Source organism: Passer montanus, unplaced genomic scaffold (genome assembly GCF_014805655.1).
Source record: "Passer montanus isolate IOZ18808 unplaced genomic scaffold, ASM1480565v1 scaffold12, whole genome shotgun sequence".
Classification (NCBI taxonomy): domain Eukaryota; kingdom Metazoa; phylum Chordata; class Aves; order Passeriformes; family Passeridae; genus Passer; species Passer montanus.
Window position 1 is genome coordinate 2331323 of NW_024358722.1, and position 27148 is coordinate 2358470.

At 36.4% G+C, this 27148-nt stretch overlaps 1 protein-coding gene across 3 annotated transcripts in view; it reads left to right on the forward strand.

The window, feature by feature from the left end:
- Positions 1 to 27148, forward strand: part of AKT3 (AKT serine/threonine kinase 3) — a 152476-nt gene that overhangs the window by 60428 nt on the left and 64900 nt on the right. For 2 of the 3 annotated variants that reach the window (XM_039697872.1, XM_039697871.1), the window contains exon 3: positions 17861 to 17986. In XM_039697872.1, the coding sequence (XP_039553806.1) occupies positions 17861 to 17986 (126 nt within the window). Of the gene's footprint in view, positions 1 to 3486; positions 3563 to 17860; positions 17987 to 27148 lie in introns of those variants that run through there. The other variant, XM_039697873.1, reaches the window with a different exon arrangement.

The following is a 27148-nucleotide window of genomic DNA, read 5'->3' on the forward strand; positions in this document are numbered from 1 at the left end:
TTTCTTAGCTGGGCACTGCTTTTGCCACCAGTTTGGCCCTTTCCTACAGAGTAATATGGAAAGTTAGAGCTGTCTTACTGATGTGGAGTGTCTGCATAGCTCAGTTGCTGTGGTTTTTTGTTTTCTCATTGTGTTGTTAAACCCATTAGGTCCACATTTTTCAAAGTGAAGGTACTGATTCATGGTAATGAAGTAATTTCTTCATTTTTTTTTTTCTGTATTAAGTAAATGGAGTTCTTTAAAGACACTGTAAAGGTACTTTCTGTAGTGTGCTTTGTGTTCTTGAGTTCAGAATACAAATGTTGTCTTTGTGGTGGCACAATTACAGATGTAGGGAGCTAAAGGTGTTGTGTATTTTTTTCCTGAAGTGATTAGTGTTACTATTTTTGCACTTTCATCTAAGGAGCAAACTTGCATGAAAGATGAAAAAGCAGGCAACAGGAGCATCCTTTTACAGAGAGAGGGGCAACAAGGTCTGCCTGGGTGTTTGTACAATCAGCAGTAGGAACAGACACAGCCCTCCCACTTGTTACTCACATAACCAGGTCCTTTGGGCAGATATCCATCCACTGTGTCATGGAGAGAGGGAAGTTTTGAAAACAGTATCTAAAGGATGATTTAATATTTATATCCAATCAGATCAAATGGTGCACTGCTGATGAAGGGGGAGGTTCAGGTAGACCCTGCCTGGAACACAGACCCCTTGATACCTTGTGATGAATTCAGAAAGAATATGATTTGCCAGCTGATGGTGTCAGTTTATCTGGTCTTGCAGGAAGCTGTTCTATTTCTGCCTTGCTCCACCTGCTCCATCCCCTCCTTTTTTTTTTAACCTATTGGGCTAGTGAGCTGCTCAAGTGACAAATCAGACAAGGAAGACCACTGGGCAGCAGGACTGAAAGGAGGAGGAGGAGGAAGAGTTTCTCCTCAGGTGGATGAGCTGAGGTGCTCTCACAGGGAGGAGTAGAAGGCTTAGACAAACTTCATTAGAGAAGCTCTTTCTTTGAGCTGGAGGTTCAGGCAGAACTCCCTTGTGTTTTTAAACTCTTTCACAGAAAGGGGTTTAAATTAAGGTAAATCCTTCCTTAGCCTCAGATATTGTCAGCAATTTAAATTTAAGGAATTATAGAGTGATTAAATTACTTTATCCTCCAGGTTTTAATAATGGCAAATCAGATATATTTATAAAAGATAAGCTATTTATTGTAACAAATGAACAGATAGAAGATCTTAATCAAAATTACTACACAGTATAAAAGCTAAAAAATACCAGTCAACTATAGTATAACATAAATGATGTAGTGCACTATATTAAAGAAATTATGTTATAGCAATTAAAGCTAGTGAAAGAAACATTAAGTGGAGGTTTTGTTGTATCTCACCACATTCCAGGCATGAGTACTTCTCTCTTTTTCTCTCAGTACCTGGAAAATAACTGTAGAGAGGTGCCCCAAACTCCACAGGACAAACTCCAGACATTTCAAGAAAGGGTTGTGGAAGAATCTAGCTTGTATAAAAGCAGACTGGACTTTTATAGCATAAAGAGGTTGACCTGCCAGACATAGGCCTCCAGATCAGTTCAGCAGCTTATCTGTCAAGTCTCACTTCAAAGGGACAGATGTGTGTTTGAAGCTGGTGAGCCAGGCCGGGCTTTTAGCATATTCAGCACCAAAAAATACCAGTATGGTGCCACAGTAGCTCCCCATAGAGAGCTTGCATTGCTTTGTCTTCTGACCAGATTCCAGGCCAAGCAGATCAGCTTTTTCAGGGCAAAGCATCCTTCTACAGATTTAGGGGAAATTTCACCTGGAATACACTGAAGGGTTTTGTTGGAGCTAGGGGAATCTGAAAAATGAGATTTGTTTCAGAATCTTGTAGTGGGCTGGAGTTTTTCTGTAGCTTACTGATCATTGATCCCTTGACACATGCCCTTCTTCTGCTGCTTACAAAAATGATAAGTACATTAGAGAACAGCCAGATCTCTGGGAAATGTTTCTCCCCTTAATCATGGACTGTCTGAAGAGAGGTTACTGTCTGTAAATGAATAATCCTATCACTAACTTTCAGTCATTTCCTATCAAACTGTTATCTGAATCTCTTATTCCCTACCAAGCTGTCACTGAAAACTCAATATTCTTAAATATTAAGACTAAATATGCCTAATGTACCTAAACTAAATAGTCAAGATATAAAATTTAACTGAATTAAACTGTAGACATTCAGAAGAAAAGGTTTTGTTAAAACTGTTTCAGCTGTGCTGCTGATGCCTGGCATTCTTGTGTGCACACTCAGTAAGCAGAAATGTGGAAGTCTCTTCGAGGAGATGAAAAATTTGTGTTGCTTCTCCTGCTGTGGAAGCTGTATTCCCTGGTGAATGTCAGCATGGAAAAATGCATCAGCATCATAAGGGGTGCTCATCTGCAGTACGACCCTCGAAGACAAAGCAGCGTTTTACCTCTCGGGATTAACAAACATGTGGCAGCTTTGGTAGTGCTGGTTGGTAGTCAGGTGATAGACTGGCCATATGTCCTCATACCTCATTCTGGCATGAGGGGTTTTTTTTTCCCCCCCCCTCTTTGAAATATGAAATAAAAGCATAGCTTTATTTGGTTGTTGTTTGTTCCAGTTCTTATGTCACAGACATGAAATTCTAAAAGATCTATTAAGAAGTTCTGTACCCAGGTTTTTATCACTCTTAAGTATTGGAAAGGACATAAAGAAATTATTAAAGAATGTGGATGACTTGCATCCTAAGAAGCTTAGGCATCTAGTTAGGCTCCAAATAGAAAGATGGATGTTTAAGAGTTCTTTGGGCACCTACACAGCTCAAATCCCTTCCCAAAGTAGAGCTTGGTCCTTCTGACAGCGCCATGCTCCAAAATTGCATAGGGAAAAAAGAGAGAAGGACAAGGTGTTCTTCAGACAATTAAAACTTCCATCTAGGTGATTAAGAGTCCCCATCTCTGTCTCTGAGGTTTGGACTAGTGATGTAAGGATTTGACAAAAGAAAGATAATTGTTTAACAGTGGTTTTTTTGCAGTGGGGAGAAATGGACGTATCAAAGGCTGGCTTCAAAGTATCATGATGTTAAAATATTGAATTTAAAAATAACTGCAAGCATGGAGAAGTTGTGTTTTCCGTGTTGTAGTACTTTATCACTGGCATTTCAGTACTCTCAAGAGATAATTTGTAGTTCATTTAAAGCAAATTAGAAAATATGAGTGTTACATCAGTGTAATGAAAACATCATTATTAAAGGCTGAAGGAAGCATAAAGTATGGATTTCTCCTCACTCTTACATGGTTATCCATTACAGATCAGGTCCTTGTATTTCAGCTATTTTGATTCAATCTAATTTGTTATTTTTAAGGAGAGTTTCAGCCATGATTCTTAAGGAATTCTCTAAGCTGTTAAAATTAAAGCAAAACACACGACTACCTTCAATAAATGCTTTAATTAAAATGGACATTTTTGAACCTTCTACAGACAATACCTGCTCAGATGTGACAGCATTTGTGACATCACCAGTACAGACTTGCACAAGGATTTTCAAGTCAGTGTTGTAAGTTTCCGTTTCATTTTTGCTAATTAGAGAATTGTGCTGTTAATTTTCTAGAGGGAAAAAAGTCACTAAAAGCGTATCAGATTTGTTTACTTAATTCCATAGAAATGCAAATATATTTTTTTGAAAATTACAGTTCCTTATTGGTCCCTATTATTTTGGTGTCACAAATGTTAAATATTTGGTGCCAGTTAATTATTGTATGTATAATCAGAATTTCAGAAAAGCCAGATGTAGGAGGAGATTATCAGTGTTTTCTCATGTATGAAATTTCACTTCTGCATTGAATAAACTAATTGTAGAGTTTGCTGAGTAAGGTCATCCTATAAGTTGTTAGACCATTTTGGAGGCTAAGTCATTAAGCATTTTTCAGCAGTAAGATTAGGAAGAAATTTTATGCTAATAGCACAGAAACCACAAGATTGGTCTGTTAGTGAAAAAAGAGTAACAAACTTCATCCTCAGCTTGGTGAGATAAATTTGTATGGTTTATCCAGGTCAGTCATCTTTCAGTTCCATCTTGTGGCTGGAATTTTGGGCGTCATATTTTATAGCTGTGTTTTAAAAGTTTCTAAAATGACTGAAAAGGATGCAAAAATTTTGTGCTAATAAAATGGCAGGGCTGAAAATTTTGCATTTTTGCTTCTCTTTCAAGCTTTCTTATAATTAAGAGGTTGGAAAAACTTGAAACAAAAGACTTCTTAACGCCTCATTTGTCTGAATATTTATTGCAAATGTAATACAATAAAATAGTGCAAAATAAATCAATGTAAAACATGTTTATTAGAACTGAACTGTGTTATGGTTCTTTTGGGGGAGTTATGAACTGTTTTATTAAATTTAAGGCTGTGAAAGCTTTTAGAAATATATAGAATTCTGAGGTTATAAATGAATTGGGGATTTCTTTTTTTTTCTTCTTTAATTTTAATCTTAAATTTAAGAAACTACTGACCAAGTTGTTCTTATCTTCTTAGCAGTACTGTTAGGATAGGACATATTTCACATCTAACTCAAAATTTCAATTTATATTGGGATCTCTAAGTTGCTGAGATTTTACAATATTATGAAATTGTAGTAGCTATTTCAAAAATACATACAGAATTATTGTATTTCTAGCTTTTCTATTTCTGCATTCTAAGTGATTTTTCAGTTATTTGTCAGAGTACAGAGATTTGTATAGTTTACACATTTTTAATTTATAATTTCTGTATATATATGTAGAGTAAATGACAGACTATATTCTGACACATAGGTCAGGATATAATTTGGTTGTACAGAATGTGGAATTGTGTTAGGGAAGTTCATTTGTCAGAACCATCGTGGCCTCATCGCTTAGAGATGCAGTTGATCTTAGAAACTTGAATCACTTAAATCTGATTTTCTAGCTTGACTGGAAAACAAGAATTGCACTCACAAGGCAGAGCAGCAGTCTGATTAATTAGTAGTTAATCTTCCCTAAGTTCTTGCTGAAGCCCCTTCTCCTTTGCATCGTTCTTGCCCCCAGCTAATTACTCCCATTTTTCCTTTGTGCTGATACTGGCTGTACAGTGAGTGACCTGAAATTGTTTTGATCTGGTCCAAACCTTTTTTTGGGGGGGTGTGCTTTTTTTACACCTGTCTCAGCAGTGTGGGTGCAAGTGCTGATGTAGTGGAGAGGGACATGGGACACACTGCATGCTTCCTTTGCAGCTGCTCCTCACCTTCCCAAGTGGACTGCCCTGGTATTACTATTGTTACTGGATTTGAGGTGAACCAAAGTGGCCAGGGACTGGGACTTTCATTCACCATCAATACTCCTGGCTAGTACCTGATTTATGCTAGAACAAAAGATGCATAGCAATTAAAGGAAAAACATGCCTGTGTTGAATGTTTACTCCAATTTCCTGATTGTGAGATTTTTGTTTTTTAAGAAAAAATGATCACACAAGTTTGGAAATGTATCACAGCATTCAAAGAGAGTTGGCTTTTCCTAAAGGTGCTGGTAGGGTTGGGTGCTGAATTGGTGGAAGAGTGGTGGCATTGCCATGGTGCAAACCACTGGTTTTGTGGTGAATTTATAGCATTCTAGGACTGGATACAGAGTGTTTGAAAATCTTTTCCTGAACTCTTCTGAAAATGTGTTCCTGTTAAATGGCTAATACTCTGCTATTGGCCATTTGTGTTGTTAAACCCTTTTGTCGTAGTTCTTCCTTTGAAACTGAAGCTTAATCCAGTCTTTCTCTCCTCACTCTGCTTCTCTTGCCCCTCTCTAATGCTGGTTATTTCTCTGTATATGTGTGTGTTTTATCTCTGAAGCTCTTCTGTTGTCTTGTAATTTTTAAAAAATGTAGTTCTTAAAACTGTAATTTATTTGTTTGCCTCGGAATAAGATTTACAGCATTTGTAAAATTCTGTAATGTTACAAATGAGAATATTTTCCTTTCCTTTCAGTATTGCATACTTCAAAGAGGGTTATATTAATTGTTCTTTAGTGGTTAATCTAAAACTAAACAATGTGTGAGCATTTCAGGTTATTTCTGTAACTGTTTATTAGTTCAAGCAATTCTTCACTGTATTTCGTCTGGTGTTTCTCAGCTCACTGGCATAGAGTTGCCACTCTGAAATTCTTCACATTCCTAATAAACTTGATAGTTTTACTGTCAGGTAGTGTATGCAGTGGTAACCCTAGATCATTGCATATATTGGCTGAAAATGTTCCTAACAGAAAACTGTTGAGCTTCATGGATTGAAAGTTGAACATTAGACTGTGTAATCCTACTTTGATCTCCTCATTTTACCCATTCACTTTCTCTGTTCTGTTCCACCACGTGGTTTTGGGTTTTTTTTTCCATTCACACGATTAATTTCTTTAAACTTATTAAAAGCTTTTCTTAAAAGATGAAATACATTGTGTCAGTCTCCATCCATTATATTTTCTTACATACTTAAAGATAGCCCATATGATGGGCATAATTTTTATACTCAAAAGCAGTGTTGTCTTGTTTATCTTATGTAAGTTTGTGTTATTGGTGTGATTAAAACTAGAATTTTAAAGAGTTTTCTTTGCCATTCAGCCAAGTGACTTGAAATTTTCAAGATTTTTTTGAACTTTTTTTTCTTTTTTTCCTTGGGGCTCTGGGGTATAATTCCCCATTTAGAATCCTTCAGTCGAACTGTTATCAGTGAAGGGATAGCTGTTTTCTGCCTGTAGCTTTCACCTCACTTACAATTTCCTAGTAACTGTGGATGTATTCTGCCTAGTTCTGGGACTCTTTAGTGCCTAACAGTCAGCTCCAATACCTCCTTTTTGATCTAGAGTGACTGGAAGTATTTTTGTGTTACCTGAAGTAGATTCTGTTGTTGTCTCCTGAGTTAAAATCCAATGGAAAGAAGACCTTCTGGTTTTTTTGCAAGTGTATTATGCTCAGCTGCAGACTTCATTTTCTGTCTGGTTAATTTTTCCCCAAATTTCCAACTCCTAATCTGTTCGAGTTTTTTTATTTCCCTTGCTTGAAAGTTTACTACATCTTATTTTCTGAAAGCAGCACTTTAAGATTGATTAATTTTATTATTTCACTACAGTTGTTTCTTTATGTAAAGAAACCTACGTTTTCCCAGCTCCACTCAGCTGGTTCTCTATCTTGTGTGATTCCATGATGATTTGGTTGTAAGAATGGGGTGAAAAGCTCGAAGTATGTGCTAAGGAGCAAGCAAATCCTAAGGGCTGGATGGTATATTTTCCAAATTTTGCAGGTCCTTATGAATTAAGCATTTGGTTTATTAACAAAAATATTTCAAAGGATGATCCAGGAGGAAAATGGGGGTGGAGTAGAGGGAGTGCATTTGAAGTCTTTGTCTCCCTCCCGTGCCCTGTGTTGAAGTTCAGTTTCACCTTTAATTTACTGAGTAGTTGCTGTCCCAAATATGATGGAACTGAAATATTTTGTGGTTCATCTTAAACAGTTCTTGGCTTAATTAAACGTTTCTTGACTTAATTCCTCTGTACTGTGTGGATGAGAAGAAAAATACTTCCTGCTCATATGTTTTAGAGCTAACAGTATCAAGGAGTTTTAGTGTCAATAAATTACTTCTCTGAACTTTATCATGTGTGGTATTTAGCCACTTTGAGAGAAATAAAAAAAAGTCCTTGAAGTGGACACTATTTAAATTCGGGGGCATGGGATTTTCCAATTAATTGGATTGCTATGGTAGGCCAATATATTAAGCACAGGCAGTTTTGCTGCTAATTACACACAACTTCTCTGGAGTATCGGATATTCAGATCCATTTTATGAATATGGTAGGGAGAATAACAACTGTAAAACAAAGCACTGTGCATGTAAGTGACTGTTAGCGTGTATTTCAGAAGGGATAAATGCTCACCATATGGTACAATTACTGTGTCCAAGTTTTCAAATTAGCTTCTCTCATCCTCCTTATTACTGTCTTTAAAAAGAGAGGAAAAAAACCCAACATGATTTATCTACTCTGCAGCAGAACTCTTGACGCAAAACAGCAGCCCAGTTCTGTCCAGTTTTTTTTTCCTAGCATAATAGAGGCTGTCGGACTTTTTTATACTAATTACTGTGTGAGCCTCAGATGAACCCCCTTCAATTCACAGGGCTTTGTTAAGGGAGGAGCTGTCAATGTGTCTGCCCGTTTGCAGCTGTGCTGTGGCTTTAGCTTGCTTAACATTATGCTGCTTTTTAGACTTGACAGAAGGGATTTTTTTTTTTTTTTTTTTTATTAAGGCAAGGCAGCCTTGTAGCGAAATGGTTTAAGCAGCTGCATTGTGGGGAAGCACAAAGAAGTTATTATTGTGTCTGTTTAGGGGGGTTGGATGGAGGGGGGAGATATTCGGCTGCTGTTGATGCCGATTGTTGACTTGCCATCTGCCAGATAGGGAGAAGAAAAAAATGACAGCTCCAGCAGGGTGTTCAAGAGGTTGTTTGGAGAGACGCATAAACATGTGCAGATGTCGAACTGAATAATGGCAAGAACTTGAGACGGTTTATGATGCTGCTGTTGTGTGTGCATATACAGAATGAATGTATGTGGAGATTTGGTTAGGAGGAGGGTACATATTAATTATCATTGTCCCCCACCGCCTCCTTTACTTCTGTTAATTAGTTCAGGAGTTTAATATCTTCCCTCCCTCCGTTGTTTATTCCTAAAAAGAGCCTTTTCTTGCAACAGGGAAGAAAACTTCTGATTTCTCCATGTGGTGAGCTTAAAAAAAACCCAAAGCAACAACTTAACAAATTTGGTACTTGTGGACTTAGAAAGAGTAACGTAGTTATTTCAGTCTCAGACATTTGGGGGACAGGTGCTTTGCAAGTTCTTACATAGCTTTGTCTGTCTGCTGCAAGACTGGTACATTGCATACCCCTACTTCTGCATCCTGAGCTTTTCTTATGCAGAAAGTGCCAATTGGTGATTGTCTTGTATTATAGAGTATGCTAGGGGTTAGAATGAGATTAGCAACTAATTTTCTCTTTCGCTTGATCTTATTTTCAGTTTGGTCTCTGAAGGCAAGAAGCTGGTCAGGCATAACTTATATTTTCCTGTTTGACAGTTGCACATAAAATAAATTTGGATCGCTCCATAGGAATATAGTTTTCTTTTTTTCACTAAAATCCTTTATTATTTCTTGTTCAGTGATTATGGTGAGTTTCCAGGATACTGTGAAAGAAATGTGAGAAAGGATATAAGCATAGAGGGAAATTAAGTTAGCTCAGAAAGGCTAAATGAAAGCATTGTTATACAGGTGATCTCTTACTTAGAAGATAAAAGTGGAAACTTTAAAATAATGTACTTTCTTTTATATTACGTGACATTCAACATTCAGATATCTGCACTGAACTGAAAAATGGAAAAAAGTGGTTGAGCTGCATTGGAGATGTGGATTGCAGACATGTCTTCATGTTATCAGTATGTATCAGGGTTTTTGGGTCATATACAGCATGACTTAAATATTATTGGAATGAACCTTTCCAGTGCTTTCCACCCAGTCCTTACCAAAAGTCAAGGAACTCCTTTTTATTATCGCTTCCATCTTAAATCTAATAAGCATCTGTAGGTCCTTGATAACAATAACTACTGATGGGAGCATTTGATGTGCCCTTCTGTCATCACTGTGGCAGAGTTGGAGATGTCACTTTTGGATTATGTCAGTTTTAACTGAAAATTCAGGTGTGGCTGCCTCCTGCCCAGATACTGATTTCTGCATCTGAGCCTAGACAGAGGTCACCACCACTGCAAATGGAGATTTGCTTTTTGCATTTTTGTTGGGTTGTTGGTTCGTCTTCCCAGAATTGTGGGGTTTTATGTGTTCCATCACTACTGGTGGGAAGCTCAGTTACTCCGGGCAGTGCTGTAAGGCTGCATATCATGAAGCACTTCATGCGACCAAAGAGATCTCCTGATGTGTGCAGCAGTAATGGGGTCTTCCAGCTCAAGCACTTTGGGGAATGCTTGGGCTTATCTCATACTGATTTTTGTGAATGATAAGCCACAAAGGCTAAGCAGCAAAACAAAAAGGCTGACTTCAGTGATGTGCCTTGAGGAAGAAATGTAGGTGAATGGGTTGGTGCTGGCTTTTTGGCACCTAGCAAGGTTTGAGGCTAGCAGGAGCACAACTAGTGACAAGGAGAAAGTTCAGAGGAGCTACTTTAGAATTATTGCAATGTGCCAGTTTTAAAAGTGAGACAGTTTGCTTTGTGAAAACATGCTAGCAAGTGTACCAGTTTTAAGGGGCAAAAAGTCACATAATTTTTGACAATGCACGTATCTGTTAATGAAACTCAGTTGAATGATAATGCTATTGTCAAACTCACCATATTCTTTTGCAAACAATAGACAGTTGGAAATCTCTTGTGTAAACTGGTGTTAGCTGTTTTACAAGATGCTGTAAGTAGACAATATGAAGAAGATGCTTAACTCAACTTGGCCACATTTAAAAAGCATTTGTATTTTAATCATCTGACTTAATACATTTTTACCAAGTACATGAATTTAAATTCTGGCTGCTGTAACTGACTGACTTATTCACTGTAATTTATAGATTAATATTTATATACTTGTCCTAATGTTAAAATATTTTCAAAACCTGAAAAAGATCCTTTGGTCTACTAGCACTTAATAAAAAAGCAGAAGAGAAAGTAGTATTTTTTCTGTTATACAAAGTACCATTTGATGCTGATAGTGCTATGTTAAAAAATACAAATATTAAAAAATATATATATTTAAAATATGTATTTATTTAGCTGAGAACATTAGCTATAAAAATATGTGAAACAATATTTAGAATGCCTGTATTTACACAAATACAGCTTAACACTATTAAAAATAAAAAACTGCTCTGAAAACCATTTAAATACTGCAGCATTTTTGGGCTTTTATCCTATATCGCCTTGTTCAAGAGAGATATTTAGAAAATGTGAGCAGCATTCCTAAATGTTTCCAGAATACAGACCTTGGTTTTCCATTCCTGAATAGCAAGCATATTTAGAAAATATTGATCACCTTTGTTGCTCAGAGATGCTGATGCAATACAGGACTCTGTTGTTCCAGACAGCATGTGCTAATAGCGACTGCTATTTAATTTATTTATTGTTCTAATTCTTATCCTTCAAGAATGAAGGGGAAGTGAGAGTGATGTTGAAACTGGCAAGTTTTTCTTCCTGCTGGCTCACAATGGGCATGGTAAAGGTCAATTCTCAATTTGTCAGGATGTCAGCTCACTCAGTATTTCTCGTATGATTTTTTAAAAGGACAAAATTGCATGCATATGAAAACGAACGTTTATTTTCCATGTGTTGCCAAAACACATTAGTAATTTTGAGTGGATATTGTAGTTGTCCAATTTCAAAACTGCATTTATGTGTGAATAATGGTGTGTCTGTCTCTCTGTTATTGAATACTTTCCTCTAGATATTTTTTCATGTTTTAGAGAAAAGATTATTAATGCAACAGGAAATCATTGAATAAATAGCAGGGGCTGAAGTGCTGCTGCATTTGTACAAGATAGGACAATGACTCACTCCACCAGTCATAATGAAAAAACCATGGTGGCTGGTGATGTGAATCCTAGAACCCTGGGTTATATTTGTACGTTGCATTCACAGCCTGAGGGGAAGAAAACCCCCCAGTAAGAGCAGGGAGAATCTTTCCACTGGGGAGGTTGGTCCTCCCCATCTCTTCAGCTGCAGAGGTGCACCTGGAGCCCTGGAGAGCTGCTCCGTGACTTCTCCCTGCCTGCGACTGCACCTCTGCTTGGAAGGAATCTGCTTTGCTAGGAGGAGCCCTTCTCCTTGGTCACTACTTAGAGCTGCTTCAGGAACAAAGAATCTCCTGTTTGCCAGCTCTTCAGTGCATCTGGGCTGGCATGGAGGACAGAGGGCTGTCCCTGCCTTCCTCCCGCCTTGCTCAGCTGAGGCACTTCTGGAGCTCACACCGAGGCTGCTCGCTGTATATTGTGCAGAATATTTACATCTGTGGGGTTTCCACTGGTTTTTGGCCAGATACCTGTAAATAGCTGCGCATAAATTGAGCAGTCTTCTATCTGAGCTGAATTATTGAGATGTTGTGGACAGCGAAAGGTTCTTGAACTTTCTCACCTAAACTTCCCAATTTGCAAGAAACGTAATGGAAGCCTAGCTGTGGTATAAGCTAATGGCCACATGTATCATGAAATGTTTCCTATTTCTCAGCTGGGACTGGAAAAATTCATTTGTCTAATTCAAGTACAAATGTGCTCAAAATGTCATTCAGCATTACTGGGAACCGTGGGAAAACAGTATAAACAAATAATCACCATCTCACAGTGTAAGAGAGAATCAGAAAGTGGTGGTACCAAATTCTGCTATTCTTTGAACTGCCAGCAAATATTTATGAGAGGGCACCTAATAAAATACCTTTTAAAATGCTAAGGCATGTTAGGAAAAATCACAGTTTTATTTAAATTTTTACTATGCAATAAGATTTTGTAAAATACTTTGCTTAATATATTATTACATACTTACATTAGACCGAAGGACCTAAATTATGAGGATTGGGATATTTTTTAGTTATCTTAAACGTTCATATTTTACAAAAGCTTTGAACTGTGCTGCAAATTTCTTATAGTGAAATGAATAATAAGTAAATATTCTAAAAGAAGTGCTTGGCATTTACTTAGTGTCTACTGACTTAATCAAATAGTCTGCTGATGCTTCCAATCGTGTGTTAGGTAACACTGCCCTCAGAGGGCCAAGGTAAGGAAATTCAATCTCAAAACCACTGGCATTATTTCTGATCATTTTATTTGACCTGACATTAATTACAGTTGTTTCTTTTTTTCTAAAAAAATGCATATAATTGTGTGATTTACTTTTATATAATGTTCTTAGATAAATTCAGGTTTTTTTTCCCCACTATTTATTAAATGTTATTGTAGGGAGTGTGATCTAACAAAAAAAAAAAGTGCCTTTAGAAAAAAAAAAGGGAGACAATGTTTGTGTGGGGTTATATCTGTTAAGTTATCTAACAAAAAAAAAGTGCCTTTAGAAAAAAAAAAAAAGGGAGACAATGTTTGTGTGTTATTTCTATTAAGTCCTTTTGAGTAAATTGGTGAAACAGATAAGAGGCAGAATTTTGATGTGTTCTCTTTTTGGAGGGTTTTTCCCCCTCCTCTTTTTTTTTTTTTTTTTTCCCCTTAAATCTCACTTATGTCTGTGTGGCAGCTGTTGCTTCTTTTAAGGAAGCAAGTTTTTGAACTCAGGTTTCTGTTGCTTATCAGCACTGTATATTAAAGACATTTCCTTCACACCTCTGAAACCATTTACATATTGAAAACTGTAGATGTTTTGCCAAAGTGTTTTTTAAAAAATACATTTTAAAATAATAAGATTCATTTTAAATTACTGATTAATTTTTCAATAATTGCTAAATTTCCATGTGCTTAAGGATTACAAATGGTGAGACTAACAACAGCAACTGCCGAATCTGAGGTGAAATAAGTTTTTGAAGAGAGAGTTTGAGTTGTGAGGTAAAGTAAAAAAAATTGCAAACTTTTGGGTGATACATTTGTCTAACACAGATTTTTTTTTTTTACTACTCATATGATTTCTTAGAAAGCTCTCCTTTCTGAAGCTTCTCAACAGTAGGAAAACTACCAGCATTGCATCACTGGAATAAATGTATTTTATGAAATGTCCTGAAGGCAGGTTTCTTGTTACTAGCTGTCAAAGGCAAAAAAAGAAAAATCATTAAGGCTGCAGTACAGAGGCAAATAAAGAGGCAGCCACGAGGGTCATGTTCTAAACAAACCTTCATTAAGCACTCTTTGTTGCTGTTGTTAGCCAGTGTATTATTAAATACAACATTAATTAAAGAGTTGCATGTTATGAGGGTGCTTTTTGCATGAAGATCAGATTGAATTTTCATGTGTTTCATGAATATACTGCTGTCTTACTTAATCTTTTGGGTGTATGCTCTCAGTAGGTATTAAAAAAGCAGACCCCAACAGCATAAAATTTGTGTTTTGTTTGTATGTATTTATTGTCGGTATGTATCAGCAAGATGCATATTCTAGTGCTGCTTTCCTCAAGTAGCTTAAAAAACTTTGCCTAAATTAAAATGATGTAGGAATTACTTGGCTTTTTTTGCTGCAGTAGTTGCAGTTAGAGACCTCTTCTTACTGCCTAATAAACAGATCCTAAAAGAATGTGGTTTTCAATTTAGAAGGGTGTAAATTTAGGCAAAACAATAATTTAACTTACATTAACTCAGCAGGAAGCAGAGTACAAACCGATTATTGCTCTATGGCAGATCCACTGCTTTTTTCAATACTGCAGCTCCGTTTTATTAAATTGTCAGGATATCTTGTGTTTTGGTTAGCCTGCCTGAACTTCTCTCTCACAGAATTACTTTTCATTTCATTTAAGGAATTCCCATGAGAATTTCCTCTAGTTTACTTGTGATGAGGTATTTAATAAACATACATTGTAAATATCTTTAAAGTGATTTAATATTGATTATACTGGGAAATACCCTTTTTTAAAATGCAGGGCTGTTAAGTTAGAAGACGTGGAAGTGTTTTTTCTTTTCAAATAACTCAGCTTTGCTTTAGCATTTTTGTGTGGTTAATTTATTTCAAGGGGTATCAGTAAGCATGTGTATTAAGAAGAATGGACTAAAGTGTTTTACTATCTTTAGCAGGTTATGTAAAAGGAATGCAGTTATGAGAGAGCACCTAGAGTGCATCTAGAGAGCCCTTAACCCACTTGAGCAGCCAAGTGAACTGTTCACTGATGCTACCATTTAGTCTTCAAAAGTGTTCACCCATTTGTTAATTAAATTACAAAATAAATATAGGGCAGAGGATAAATATTCATATAGGCCTTGGAGAGGAATTAGAATATTGGTATTTTCAAGACAAAACCAAGGTTTTTGTGTGTGCGTGTTCATATAGATGTTTTGAAAAAGTAGTCTGAGCGTGACTGATGTTGGGAAACCACTTGGGAGAAACATTCTTCAAAGAAGTATGTCTGTGAAAGAAATAGATGGATCCTTACTTATGATGCCATAGTGTTTTACAGTTGCTTTTATATTGCTTTTTCTGTGTCTTGCTCTAGTTTGTAGAGTGAAGACAGAGGTACAGCTATGCTCGTAGGTAAACTGGTACATACCTGTCCTATGATCAACTTTTATCCAGAGTTGCTAACTCTCTTCAGAGGAGCTTGAAAGTGCTGTTCTGCTCTTCTAATAGTTCTTCTCCAGGCATAGCATCAGCTGCATAACTCAGTAGGTGACTAATAATCTGTCCAGTTTTCTGATGAAGAGAATGTGTGTTTGGCTGCTCCTGGATACTCAACCTGAAGTGTTGTCCTGAGCGTGAAGAGGGAGTAAGGATCAGAGGAGTGTGTGCTGGGTCTGTGAGGCCACCTGTTAGCATGGTCTCCTTTTCCAGCAGGTTTCATTCTGGAGAGTGTATGTAAGCAAACAAAGGCTGCCATTCTTCCCTGAGTGATTATTAAGTGTACTTATCCTATCAGCCCTGATCCCTAGAGCAGAATCTGCTTATCTCCCTCTCCAGTTTATTCCTTGCAGAAAGGAGGACTCTCTTTGAAACCTGAGCCCTAAAGCTGACCTGCTTTAGGTATGTTGATATTGTCTCCATGCTACGCTTGAATTCTTCAGCAGGTTTAGGTGCCTGCCTTCTAGGTAAGACTAAGATCTGGACAGATTGCAAACCCAGTAACAGGCACTTTCTCTCATTTTTACAATGAAATGATAAATAATTTCTTAGAAAAACACAGAAGATTCTCTTTTTCATCTCTTTAAGAAGGCAACTAGTGGGTTAATATTTTTAAAACTTATATTGAATGATCTGATACATAAGGGTTCGTTTTGGCTTCAACTTTTGAGTCCATGTGGCTTTCAGAAAATTTGTTACAGAGCATATTTGAAATATTTTTAAAATATTACTCATTCCTTTACTTAGACCTGTGGTTATTTCATGTTCAAGTATTCAGCAAAACTTAATTTGTTGCTTTTCATGGAATGGTGATACAGTTTTTCACTGTTGTTGGTATTAAAGTTACACATTTGTTTTCCTACACTGCATTTGTGTTTCTTCTTCAGCTTACAAAGTATCTAGTACCTGTTTTGATTTGGTTTTTATTGCATGCTTTCATGTTAACTGGGATTTCCTGCTGTGAAATGAGCTCAGACTGGAAGTATCAGTAGGGATGTTCCCAGGCGAACTACAACCAGAGGCCTGAGATAAAGCTCTGCATCAATCAACATCTGCAAATGTTACTAGTGCTACATCTGCTCTGTTCATTTAGTGGGGAAATTAAGTCACACTTGGACTTTTTCAATTCTTTCTACCTATGTGAAAATGTCTGTACAGCAAAGTCAAGCAAGTACCCTGCCATCTAGAAGCAGGACTGAATAGGATGAGTTTTGCTACATAAGCCAGCCTGAATAGTCCAGTGTTAATTTTTCTTTTCTCCATCCTGTATTCCACACTTGTCTTCTCTGCTTAAATACATGAAAATTGGACATGTTAGCAGCTGCTGTTGGTATTGTTAAGCAATAGGTATTGTCGAAATCCTTACAAGCTGTGCTCAAGTTCATCAAGGCCATATCAGCAATTCCCATGTTGAACTTCAGTGACAATTAGTTGACTGCTGTCGTGGGAAAGTGAAGGTGCCATGAATGAATTTTTAGATTACCCTTTAATGGAGTAACCTCCATGTTAGATGGATATAAACTTCTTCCTGACTTTTGAATGGCCTAAAAGCTGTGTGGCTGTGGCTGAATGGTGCTGAGGTGGTAAGAGGCACTGCCAGGAGCAGTGCAGCTCCCAGGTTCATTCTGAGCATCTCACAAATGGTGAGCATCATCACAAATGACGTTGGAAATTTTGCATTGTTAATAAACTTTTTTTTTTTCTGAAAACATTCACATGTATAATGGTGAAAGTAACTTTAAATAAAGCTTTAGTAATAGTTATTATTTACTCTGCAGAATTTATAGAAATCAAAGATGAGGGAAGTTGGGCAAATCTAAACTAACCTGTACTGAACTGAGTAATTGCACTCTAAAAATGAAATTGTGGCTGAATTCTGGTGTGACATTGTAATGTATAATAGTATTAAGGAAATTTTTTACCCTTAATAGCAAATAAGTGACATTAATTAAGGGGTTGTGTGTTCTGTATGTCTCTGATCCTGAATTCCTCACAGATTCAGAATGCAAAATCTTTTGTTCAGGCTGGGGTAGGGGAAAGGTGGCATGGTAGGTTTATTGGTGGACTTACCTCTTAGAAAGTAATTGGCTTCTACTTTTTCTTCTTTATTCCTTTTGCTTTCAGTTATATTTTTAAAGTATATTTTGTGTAGGTTACCCTCAATTTCCTTGTATTTTCTTGGTGTATGTTTTGAGAAAATGAATGACTTTTGGTTTGGGTCAGCAGGGTAATTGTTCTACCTTGTAGCAGTTTAGATTTCATTTGGTTATTAAAAGTCAAGCTGTAAAGTTTGTTTTTTTTTCCCCTGAAAAAACTTATACAATAAGGTTTTTTTTTTCTTTTTTTTATACAATATTAGTATACCATACCTGTAGCTTCTTATTCCAGAGGCATTGTTGTACAGTCCAGGCTTATCATTGCAATTCAATTTTCCCTTCTTTTGGACAGAATAAAGTTTTCTCTGTAAATTGAAAACGTTTTGGTATAATTAATGTTTGGTGCTGATAATATGATATGTTTTTTAATATTCAAGTTTGGGTTTTTTCTACAGTGTTAATGAACTTTTTTTTTCTTCTCCTTTAGGAGAATATATAAAAAACTGGCGGCCAAGATACTTCCTGCTGAAGACAGATGGCTCTTTCATAGGCTATAAGGAGAAGCCCCAGGATGTGGATCTGCCATATCCACTCAACAACTTTTCAGTGGCAAGTATGTATTTCCAGTATTTATTATTCTCTCAGCATATTGACAGATTATCTGCTACATATTGCTTCGTGTATAATTCAGAATTTATTGGTAACACTGCAAGTTTAGTGCCATGTGCCACACTAATGCACCACTAATCTTACATGCAGCTCTACAAGATGTATTTACAGTAGCATGGAAGAACCATGCATTGGTTTCTAAATCTTTTTTGGTTGTCTAAATTCTCATTTTTTGTGTGTGTATGTCTGACGTGTCTCTAAATAACAATGACATTTGACAAATGATTGCTGTCAGAAGAAAATTCCTGGAAAGTTTACCTTTATTTAGATCTCTGACCTCTTCTCTGTTTTTCATTAGTATCTCTGAATTCACTTGAAAACTCAAAATAATTAGAAAATTATCTAGACTTTCAAATGACACAAAATCATGCTAAGTTATTTTTCTCTTGGATAATCAGGTAATCAGCTCTCCAGCCTGGTTAATGAGTAATTTCAAGCAATCAGACAATTTGCATATATTAACAAAGCCACAAAGTGTATATCTGTTGGATAAAGTGAAGATTGCTCGTTTTCCAAGAATGTTTTTAAAAGACAAATTTGTAGGGTTTTTTGATCAGTCAGAGTGAGACTGGTGAGTGTTTCTGAACAGAAATTAAGGTATTTGAGGAGAAAATTAAGGGGGTAAAAAAATCTCTCTGAGTTGCAAATACCACAGCTAGAAACCTTCAGAGGAACAGTAGAGAATTTATCATTTTTTTTTCAAAATTGTATTAAATGTACTGCAATACAAAAAGTGGCAGTGTTTAGTTTTATGGAGGAGTATAGGAGCCACGACAAGTATTTGTACTTAGGGAAAGGGTTCCCTTCCTCTTCACTGCTGAAGATGGAACAAATACTACTGAGACTGAATTTTCCTATTTTCTTGATAAAATTGTACTTGAGACTGACTCAGCCCTTGTGTATACAAAGTAATTTATGCATTTTATTTGGTAAGAAAATAATCTTGTGCTCCAAGCCCATGTCTCATCTCACAGCTAGAAGAGGAAAACTTTGTCTATTCTGAATGCAATAGAAAATGATATTGATTGTGCAAACCATCTAATAGTAATAGAGGCTTGTTTTGCCTTGCTGGTATTCAGCATAAAAGCAGTGATGTCTTTAACTTCTTCATATGAGTAGAAATTGACTAAATCATAGGCCATTATTCATTCCTTAGTTATTGCATATTCTAGCTACTCTTTTTTAGCAGGTAATATTTTTCTAGATACTTTTTCCCTGGTTTGCAGCAGAACAACAATTTCTACAATTTTTTTTCAGGGCTTTTTTATCCTGCTTTATCATTTTCATCATTGCATATTCTGTCTTCCCTTGCTGCACTAACTGGAAGGGTGATACAAAAATTATTATAGCATAATTACCAATGTGTTGGTACTGGTTTTGGTTGGGGTTTTTGTGGTTCCCAGAGGTTCTGTTATGTAATTCTGATATTAGAATGCTGCCCCTGAACTTTGCTGGATGGAAACTGAAAGATTTCACATTGTTTTCCAAAATGACACCATCACCACCTCCACCACCCCCCCCACAAAAAAAAAAAAAAAGCTTTCTGCAGCTAGCAAGTTTCATAGGTCTGATTCTTAGGTTGTGAAAGCTAAAGGAACAAGCATGCAATATTAATTGAAAAAATTCAGTTTTGATAAGCATGACTTTTTCTGGTTTTCTGACAGGAAAAGGTGTAATTTTATCAGAAATGTTGGCTGATCAGTGCAAGGATAGGGAGATGTAACACTCATCAAAAGAATATAATGAAATTAAGTGGAGTGCCTGTGTAGAATTCACAGGATGAAAAGCAAACCAGGATGGTATTGCGCTCTAAATTGCAAGGGACTGTAAGTTTTTTATCATCTATTTTATCGGTCTGAAGATGAGATCATCAGCAGGGCAAATAAACAAACAAAATTGCTGTATGAATGGATCACATCTCATGGGAAGTACCTGGTAAATGTCAAGAACTGGTCTCATGGCCTCTGATCCAAGAGTTCCTGAGCTGCTGCAGTAGGTTTGTGGCCACAAGCAGCGCAACATATTTTTCCTGTAATAGTGAAGTACGTTTTTCATAAATTACTAGCCAGGCAGATGGAGTGTGAGATCACTGTTAATACCATCTTGATTAGGTTGGCAGGGACTTAAAGATATGTCTTTACAGTCCTATCTTCATGTAATCTTTGTAGCTATCTGTAAAGTGAGAGTGTGGTCTCAGTCTACTTTTTGCTCTCCAAATGATAGACATCTTTGGCTCTTGCTTGCAATTTGTTATTTAAGCAGAAAAGGCCAAGGCTGTGGTATTATTTTCGTAGTACTGTTGGAGTTAAACATGGGAATGTTTGCACAGTTCTACTTTGTATGATACTTGTTGTGTAGTTTAAAAACTTTTGTAAGCAGCTCTCTCAAGCTAGTTACTTCCGTCGTACAGATACTTTCCCACCAGTGTCCCCTGCTTTCCACTCCTGTGACATCAGCTTTACATTGCAAAAGTAAAGCTCTTTCCCAGGCATAGTATCATTTCCCCTAGTGTGGCTCCCTGATTCCTTCCAAGATAACTTTAAAGTTCCACACCTAAGCATTTCTCCTTCTTGGGTTTTTTGTCATCTGTGAACTCCATTGGGAATGAGGAGAAGGCTGGAGAGAATGAAGTTATTTTACAGACTGCTAAAAGTGCTTCCAGTGATAAATATGGCTTTGCTAATAGAGCCTTTCTCGTTGAGGAATGTTTTCTCATAGAATGGAGTGTTCAGAGGCCTTTTTCTTGGGGTATTCTGGGAGGAAATATGGGGGGAAGGCATTTGGAAGTGTGTATGTAAACAGATGGACTCTACTTGGAGAGGGAGAGGCTGAGGCAGTACAGTCCATTGTGCTTCAGTCCATTGCCAGCCACCCAAAATGCAGGGGAACCATGGGGGCCTGAAGTGGAGATGAGGGATCTCTCTTTGGAGCACTAAAGATGAAACACAGTTGAGTGAAGGGTATGACAGAGTGGGGCTGGGTGGAGCTGAGCCCTGGGGAAGGACACAGGCTGGCCTTAGGTGTCCCGAATGGACATACTCTCCCAACTTTGGGTGCACAGGGAAGGCAGCCATGGGCACCCTGCACTGCATCTTGGAACTGCTGCAAGGTTGCAGGTTGAACAAATCAGCCAGATTTGGTGATACTGAATAGTGTGTAGGAATCACTGGCTCCTCTCCTGTGGAGCCAGCTTATTTTATACCTAACAAAACCACCTTCTTTTAAACGGGAGTTGTGAGAGCTGTGTGTTTGAAGTAGGCTGTTAGTCCCTTAGTGCTCATGCCTTGACACTGAGACTCACACAAAGCTCTGCTGTGGTATCTTACCGTGCACTTGAAGATAAACGAAGGCGGTGTAATTACATGGGTGGGAAGTTCATTGTGAAAACCTAAAACCGGGTGATACTGGTTTTCAGGGGTAAATTCAGAGGTGTGAGCTTACTGGAATTCTCTGGTTCAAAATCAGTTCAGCTCTTTTCAGGTAGAGAGGAGAAGTTGCAAGTAATCAAACTGCTGTAGCTTGTACAGATACTCTTGATTGACTGAGTCATGGTAACTGAGTGGGTGTGCATTCCTAGCCCACTTCAACTGCAAAATAAAATATGTTAATTTAAATTGCTTTTGCTTAGGCATTTATGCAGTCAGAACCAGTTTAAAAATAATTTTGGATTCAGTTGGTATGACTTCTCTGTACAGGCAAAGGCCTGGTAAAAATGTCCTGTCTTTTAAAAGGCCATTATGCTTCTTTGAGAACAAAACTAATACTCTGGGTAACAGGATGCATTTCCTCAATGCCTTCCCACCCCCTCAAAAAAATCCAACATGGCCTCATAATGCTGTTTTCAGCTAGCCCACTGCTGTATAAGTGGAATAAATGCTGCTTTATGTAAACCACTGTGGTCTTTGATTGTCATTATTTGGGAAAGCAGAGGGGGAAGAATTCTACTTCAGTTCTCCTTGAGGAAGGTTTGTGACTTCACTGATTTAAAAAAAACCCAACTTCTCACATGCTCAGTGAGTGTGTAGGTAATCACACAGCACATTTGGGATAAAGTGTCTCTAAGAATTGGCCCTTTGCCTTCATTTTGATCTTTACATGGGGAATAATTGGGAAGAGCTGTATCCCTTCACAGTATCCTTTGAACCCTGGCCAAAAATGATGTCACCTGGAACTTTTTTCCTGTCTTGAAAGATAATGCTTTCTAAGCACTCTGGTACAGCTACCCTTTTTATTGTCCTTAAAAATAAAAACCAGTTTATTATTATATTATTACTATGAAAAGGTAACCTTTTATAAACTTTATTTTATTTTTATTTTCTCTGTGGCAGTGATTATCAAGAGCCTTGGCTATTCTAAATGGAAAATCTGTGCTACTATTCCCTAGTCTTAACTTTTCAGTGGACCAGAGACAAGATTTTATTATTTTTAGGATGTAAAAACCTTCAAAACAGGAAAATTGAAAAGTTTTGGGGGAATAATGTTAGGACTTAAAGAATTCTGAAGACATTCTTTAAATAAATTAATAGGGAAATATGTATGTCTGTTATAAGTGAGATTAATTAATGTATCAAAATACTTTGGCATTAGACACAACCTTGTGTGCAACTCCAGAAATAACTTTTCAATGAGATTTCAGTCCATTCAAAAAAATTTGTTACAATACTGGGTTACATGAACCCAGAGATAAGCTATAACTGTACTTATAATTACAGTGTGAGTTTGATTCCAAAGTAATAGTAATAGAATTGAATAAGTAATGTTCATTCAATATTGAAAAACTTGTGGAGAGAAAAAGTCAATGTATATGTTATATACTGCATTTGCAAATACATCTGTGGAAATTCAAACTCAAATCTATTCTGTATATGAAATATTTCCATCTCTGTTGGATGGAGAAATGTTTGGGAGCCTTTAAAATTGCTTTATGAATGCATTCTAGGTGGTATAGTTGGTATCCTGTCCTTTTGACTTAGAAGTTTGTAGCCAGGCCTGAAAGCTTTTATGCCAGTGTGATATACCCAGCTGCTTAAATAAAACTGGGGTGTTTGCATGAAAGACAGAGAAGGATGAATAATTTTACTGTCTTCCATTGAAACAAACTAAAGCCCAGGCAAAACCAATGCAGAAATCTGCTATTTCCATTCTCCCTCTTTGCGTGAAGGGGCAAGTGACAAACTGGTTGTAGTGGCGCGAAGACATAGATGCTACTTTGGTACTTTTTAATGTATTGGAAATAAAAGACTTTGCAGCATGATTAGCTGCACAAAGTTTGATCTTTTATGTCTTCAAGGAATATAATTAAGGAGATTTTTGTCATATTTGTTGTTTTATTATCAAAGCACATATAATTACTTGCCATGAGCCACGCCCCACAGAAGTGGGATTTTTACCCATACAGAACAAAAAGTCAGTCCCTGCTCCAAAATACTAAAATTCCAAATATAAAACAAGTGACAGCAGATGGATGCAAACAGATGGGGGGAGTATGAGAAAACTATGAGACAGTATTAGCCTGTAGTACAGGCAGTGGTCTCAGCACATCAACAACTAATCTATTGTCAAGGTTAGATTTTTATTCTCATCTCCCTTCTTTTCTTCCTCCCTCCTTCCCTCCCTCCTGATTTTAAAGGTATGGTGAAGGCGAGTTTTAAGGAGGATGTTAAAGAGAACTAATATTACAAGCAGAGAAATTAGAAATACTTTAGAGAACTGTTTATGAAATTGTAACAGTAAAGGGATGGGTGGCATTTTGATACTGAATAAAAAATGATAACAAGGATGAGAATAGGCTGTGGGGACAGCCTAATATTGAACAGCTACCTATATTTGATGTGGTAGAGCTGGGTAAGAAATGGGAAATGCCCAAAAAAGAATTATGTGGTCAAGGGAACAATGGACAAAACTAATCTATTATGAACAGTTTTGGGAATAGCATTTTTAGGGTAAACCTGTATTTGTTTGGATAAAAGAAGAGATATTAAATTGTTCACTGAAATCTCTATGTGACCATATTTAAGTTTAGGGTGATACTCCCCCTAGATAAGATGTAGTGAGAAGGAACAAAACCTTTTGGAAAGCCTCAGAGAAGCAGATTTCCCTTTGGGAAACAAATGGGAGAATCAAAAGGGGACCAAGCTAAGGGTGTGTGTGGGTACACACATGTGTTTGTTCCTATACGTAAAATTCATGGATTTTCATGTGTGTATGAGCAAAAATCTGTGTATCTGCCTCTGTGTTATGAAAATATTCTATTAGTTCTGCTAGTTGTCTACTATTTGTCTAACAAAAAAGGTCATCAGTGAAGTGTGGATTTCGAGTGCACAATAGCAGCAGCAGAAAAAGGTATTTTTAGAGGAGTGTGTTCATTACATTTTGATATGAGAAAGAAAAATTAGACTAGCAATTAAATGGCAAAGGTTGGGACACCATTGTTTATCTTATCTCTTTATCTTGAAAGATCAAGAGAAAAATAAGAAATCAAGGTTAAATTATTATGCAGATAGATAGATACATAGAGATACAGATCTCTGTAAAGACAACACTCTCCCTTTATGTTAAAAAGTGCAAACATTGTAAATAATGCAAGCAGTGGCTTGATACTATTTTGTTAATACAATTTGATAATCACGGGAAGTTATCCTCTGTGCTAAAACTCAGTCTGTATTGTCTGTATTAGAAATAATTTCTCAGATATGCAACCTTCTGTTCATTTTTTAGTACAATTTTTTATGGCTGCTTGAATGTTTAGTATTCCTGTCTAGCCATATCAACACATTCTGCTGAAGTTGAAACCTTTCATATATGCAATAATAAAATGGTATTAGTGTTCTATTTTTTTTAATGCTGAATGACTGCATTTAGGAGAAGAATGCTGGTGATTATACAGTTAAAGTTATAGAATTCAAACTTTAAACTTTTTAATAAAATCAGAACAGATGATCTGTGCTTTTTTTTTTTTTTTTTGGAACTGGCAGGTTTCAGGCCCTCTAATTGGCTTCCCAGCTTTGCAGAGTAATTACAGCTTCAAGCAAACTTTGTCATCTGTGGTTCAGAATGGTGTAAAGTAAACAGAACGTTTTGAAATACAGTTTGTAGTTAGAGTTGCTCAGGAGAGTTAACTAGCATAACTACTTAATTTAGACAGTAGCAGTTATTTGAAAAAGATAGTCTAGCATTTTAGAATTGTCAGGTTGGTTGTTGATATGAAGACAAAAGTTGACCTCTGACCAACCTGACTTTGTTTTGTTTTTTAAAAGGAAAATTTCAATAATTGAGAAAGAACTATTGTATTTCTTTTTACTGTTTTGATTTAATTTTTTTTCCATTTTTGGTATACATCCAAAAGTGGCCAAAGGAGTGCTATGCACTTGTTGGAACAGAGTTGTCGTTCTCTGTTACTGTTTTGTATTTTGCTGCTTTGAACAAGTGTTCTCCCCCAAGGTATTTCCTCGCCTCTAATATTAAAGGAGAAGTTCTCATGACCGATGTTTCATCCCAGAAAGACAGAAAGCTTTAGGAATAAAATGTGTAATTCCAAGTTGTAGATGGCTAGAATACAAGAACACAAAGTTGAGTCTGTCTGTTTACTGGCTTACTCATCTTTTTGAATGATAATTTAGACTTCCAACTGTTTTGAGTTGAGATTCAGTCCTTTAATTACATATGTTTATGTATAGTAGCAAACTTGAAGACATTATGGTAGAATGTTCTCTACTCTTGGTAATGACCCAACTATCACTCGAGCATTCGGAGCCAGCTCTCAGTAGCCACTTTCTCTCTTTCTTCTGTGCTTTTGTATTTTCCAAACTATTCACTCAGTCTTAAACTACTGTGGTTTTTCCACTAATTAGTAGAGAAATATTTTGGTAATTAGTAGTAACTGTGTATTACAGCACTTATTCATCTTAATAGATTTCTTTCCCCTAGTAGTAGGTGAAAGATATTCACAGACAAGTTTTTATTTATGTTGCAGTCAGAGCAGGAATACTGTTCATCCCATACATTTGTATACAGCAGCACATGAAACATTTGGGGCTACTGAATATCAGCAGACTGAAGTTATTTTTACCTACTTGAGAAGAATGGGTGATACACCTCTTTTGGGAATACACTGGTACTCCACTTCTTTCTGAAACCCTTTTTCCTTCATAAGGGATGGATATGAATGCATTCAATTTTAACCTTCTATGAGGAAATCAAATATTTAGCCACTTGTAATAGAATATTACCGAAGCTAATTAAGTTTTGCTAAATTTTATTTTCCAATAATTTCCTCCAGTGATAGTGAAATGGCATTTTTGGAGGTTATTTGTCTGGAGGTTTTTTTGTTTTCAGTAACATTTTCAATTCTTAAGATTTTTTAGTACCTTTCATTGATTTAACTAATCATCTGTAATGAAAACAGAATAATATTTTTTGTAATAATGTTTTATTATTATTTATAATATTAATAAACATTTGTTCTTGTTAATAATGTGCATAATCACTTTGAGGGTTGACTGAAAAAATGTAATATAAGTAGTGAATTAGATACAGGTTTATTTAAAGTACATACATACATACATATTTAAAGTACATTATTATACTTTTATAGTATATTATATATATATGTCTACTATATGCTATATACATTACATGTACTATACTATATATATTATATTTTATACATATATAGGTGAAAACTACATTATACATAGCATTTGGACATAAGCAGGTGTAATTCTATTAGTTCCATTTTTTTCATACATGAGTTGGAAGACTTAAATAATGCAATTTAAATGTGTGCATATTTGTATATATTGGCAAAGAGAAAATAAATGGTAGAGTTCAAAATCTTCAGTTTTATCACAGGCATTGGGAGAGGATGTGCTTTTTGATTGGTACAGATTTTTCTGCAGATTTGTCTCTGCACCTTTTTTCCTTCAGACTGTCCTAACACAGTCAGCTCATATTTCTCTCTGGCAGCTTTTTTCACCTTCCTTTTCCTAAACTAGGTTCTCTAGTTTGGCTATATTCTAGCTGTCCCCATGCTTTTCTTTCTCATATAAGTTCCAGTCTTTTTCCTGTCCTATTGCCACTTTCCTCCCTTTATTCCCTAGTCTTTTGT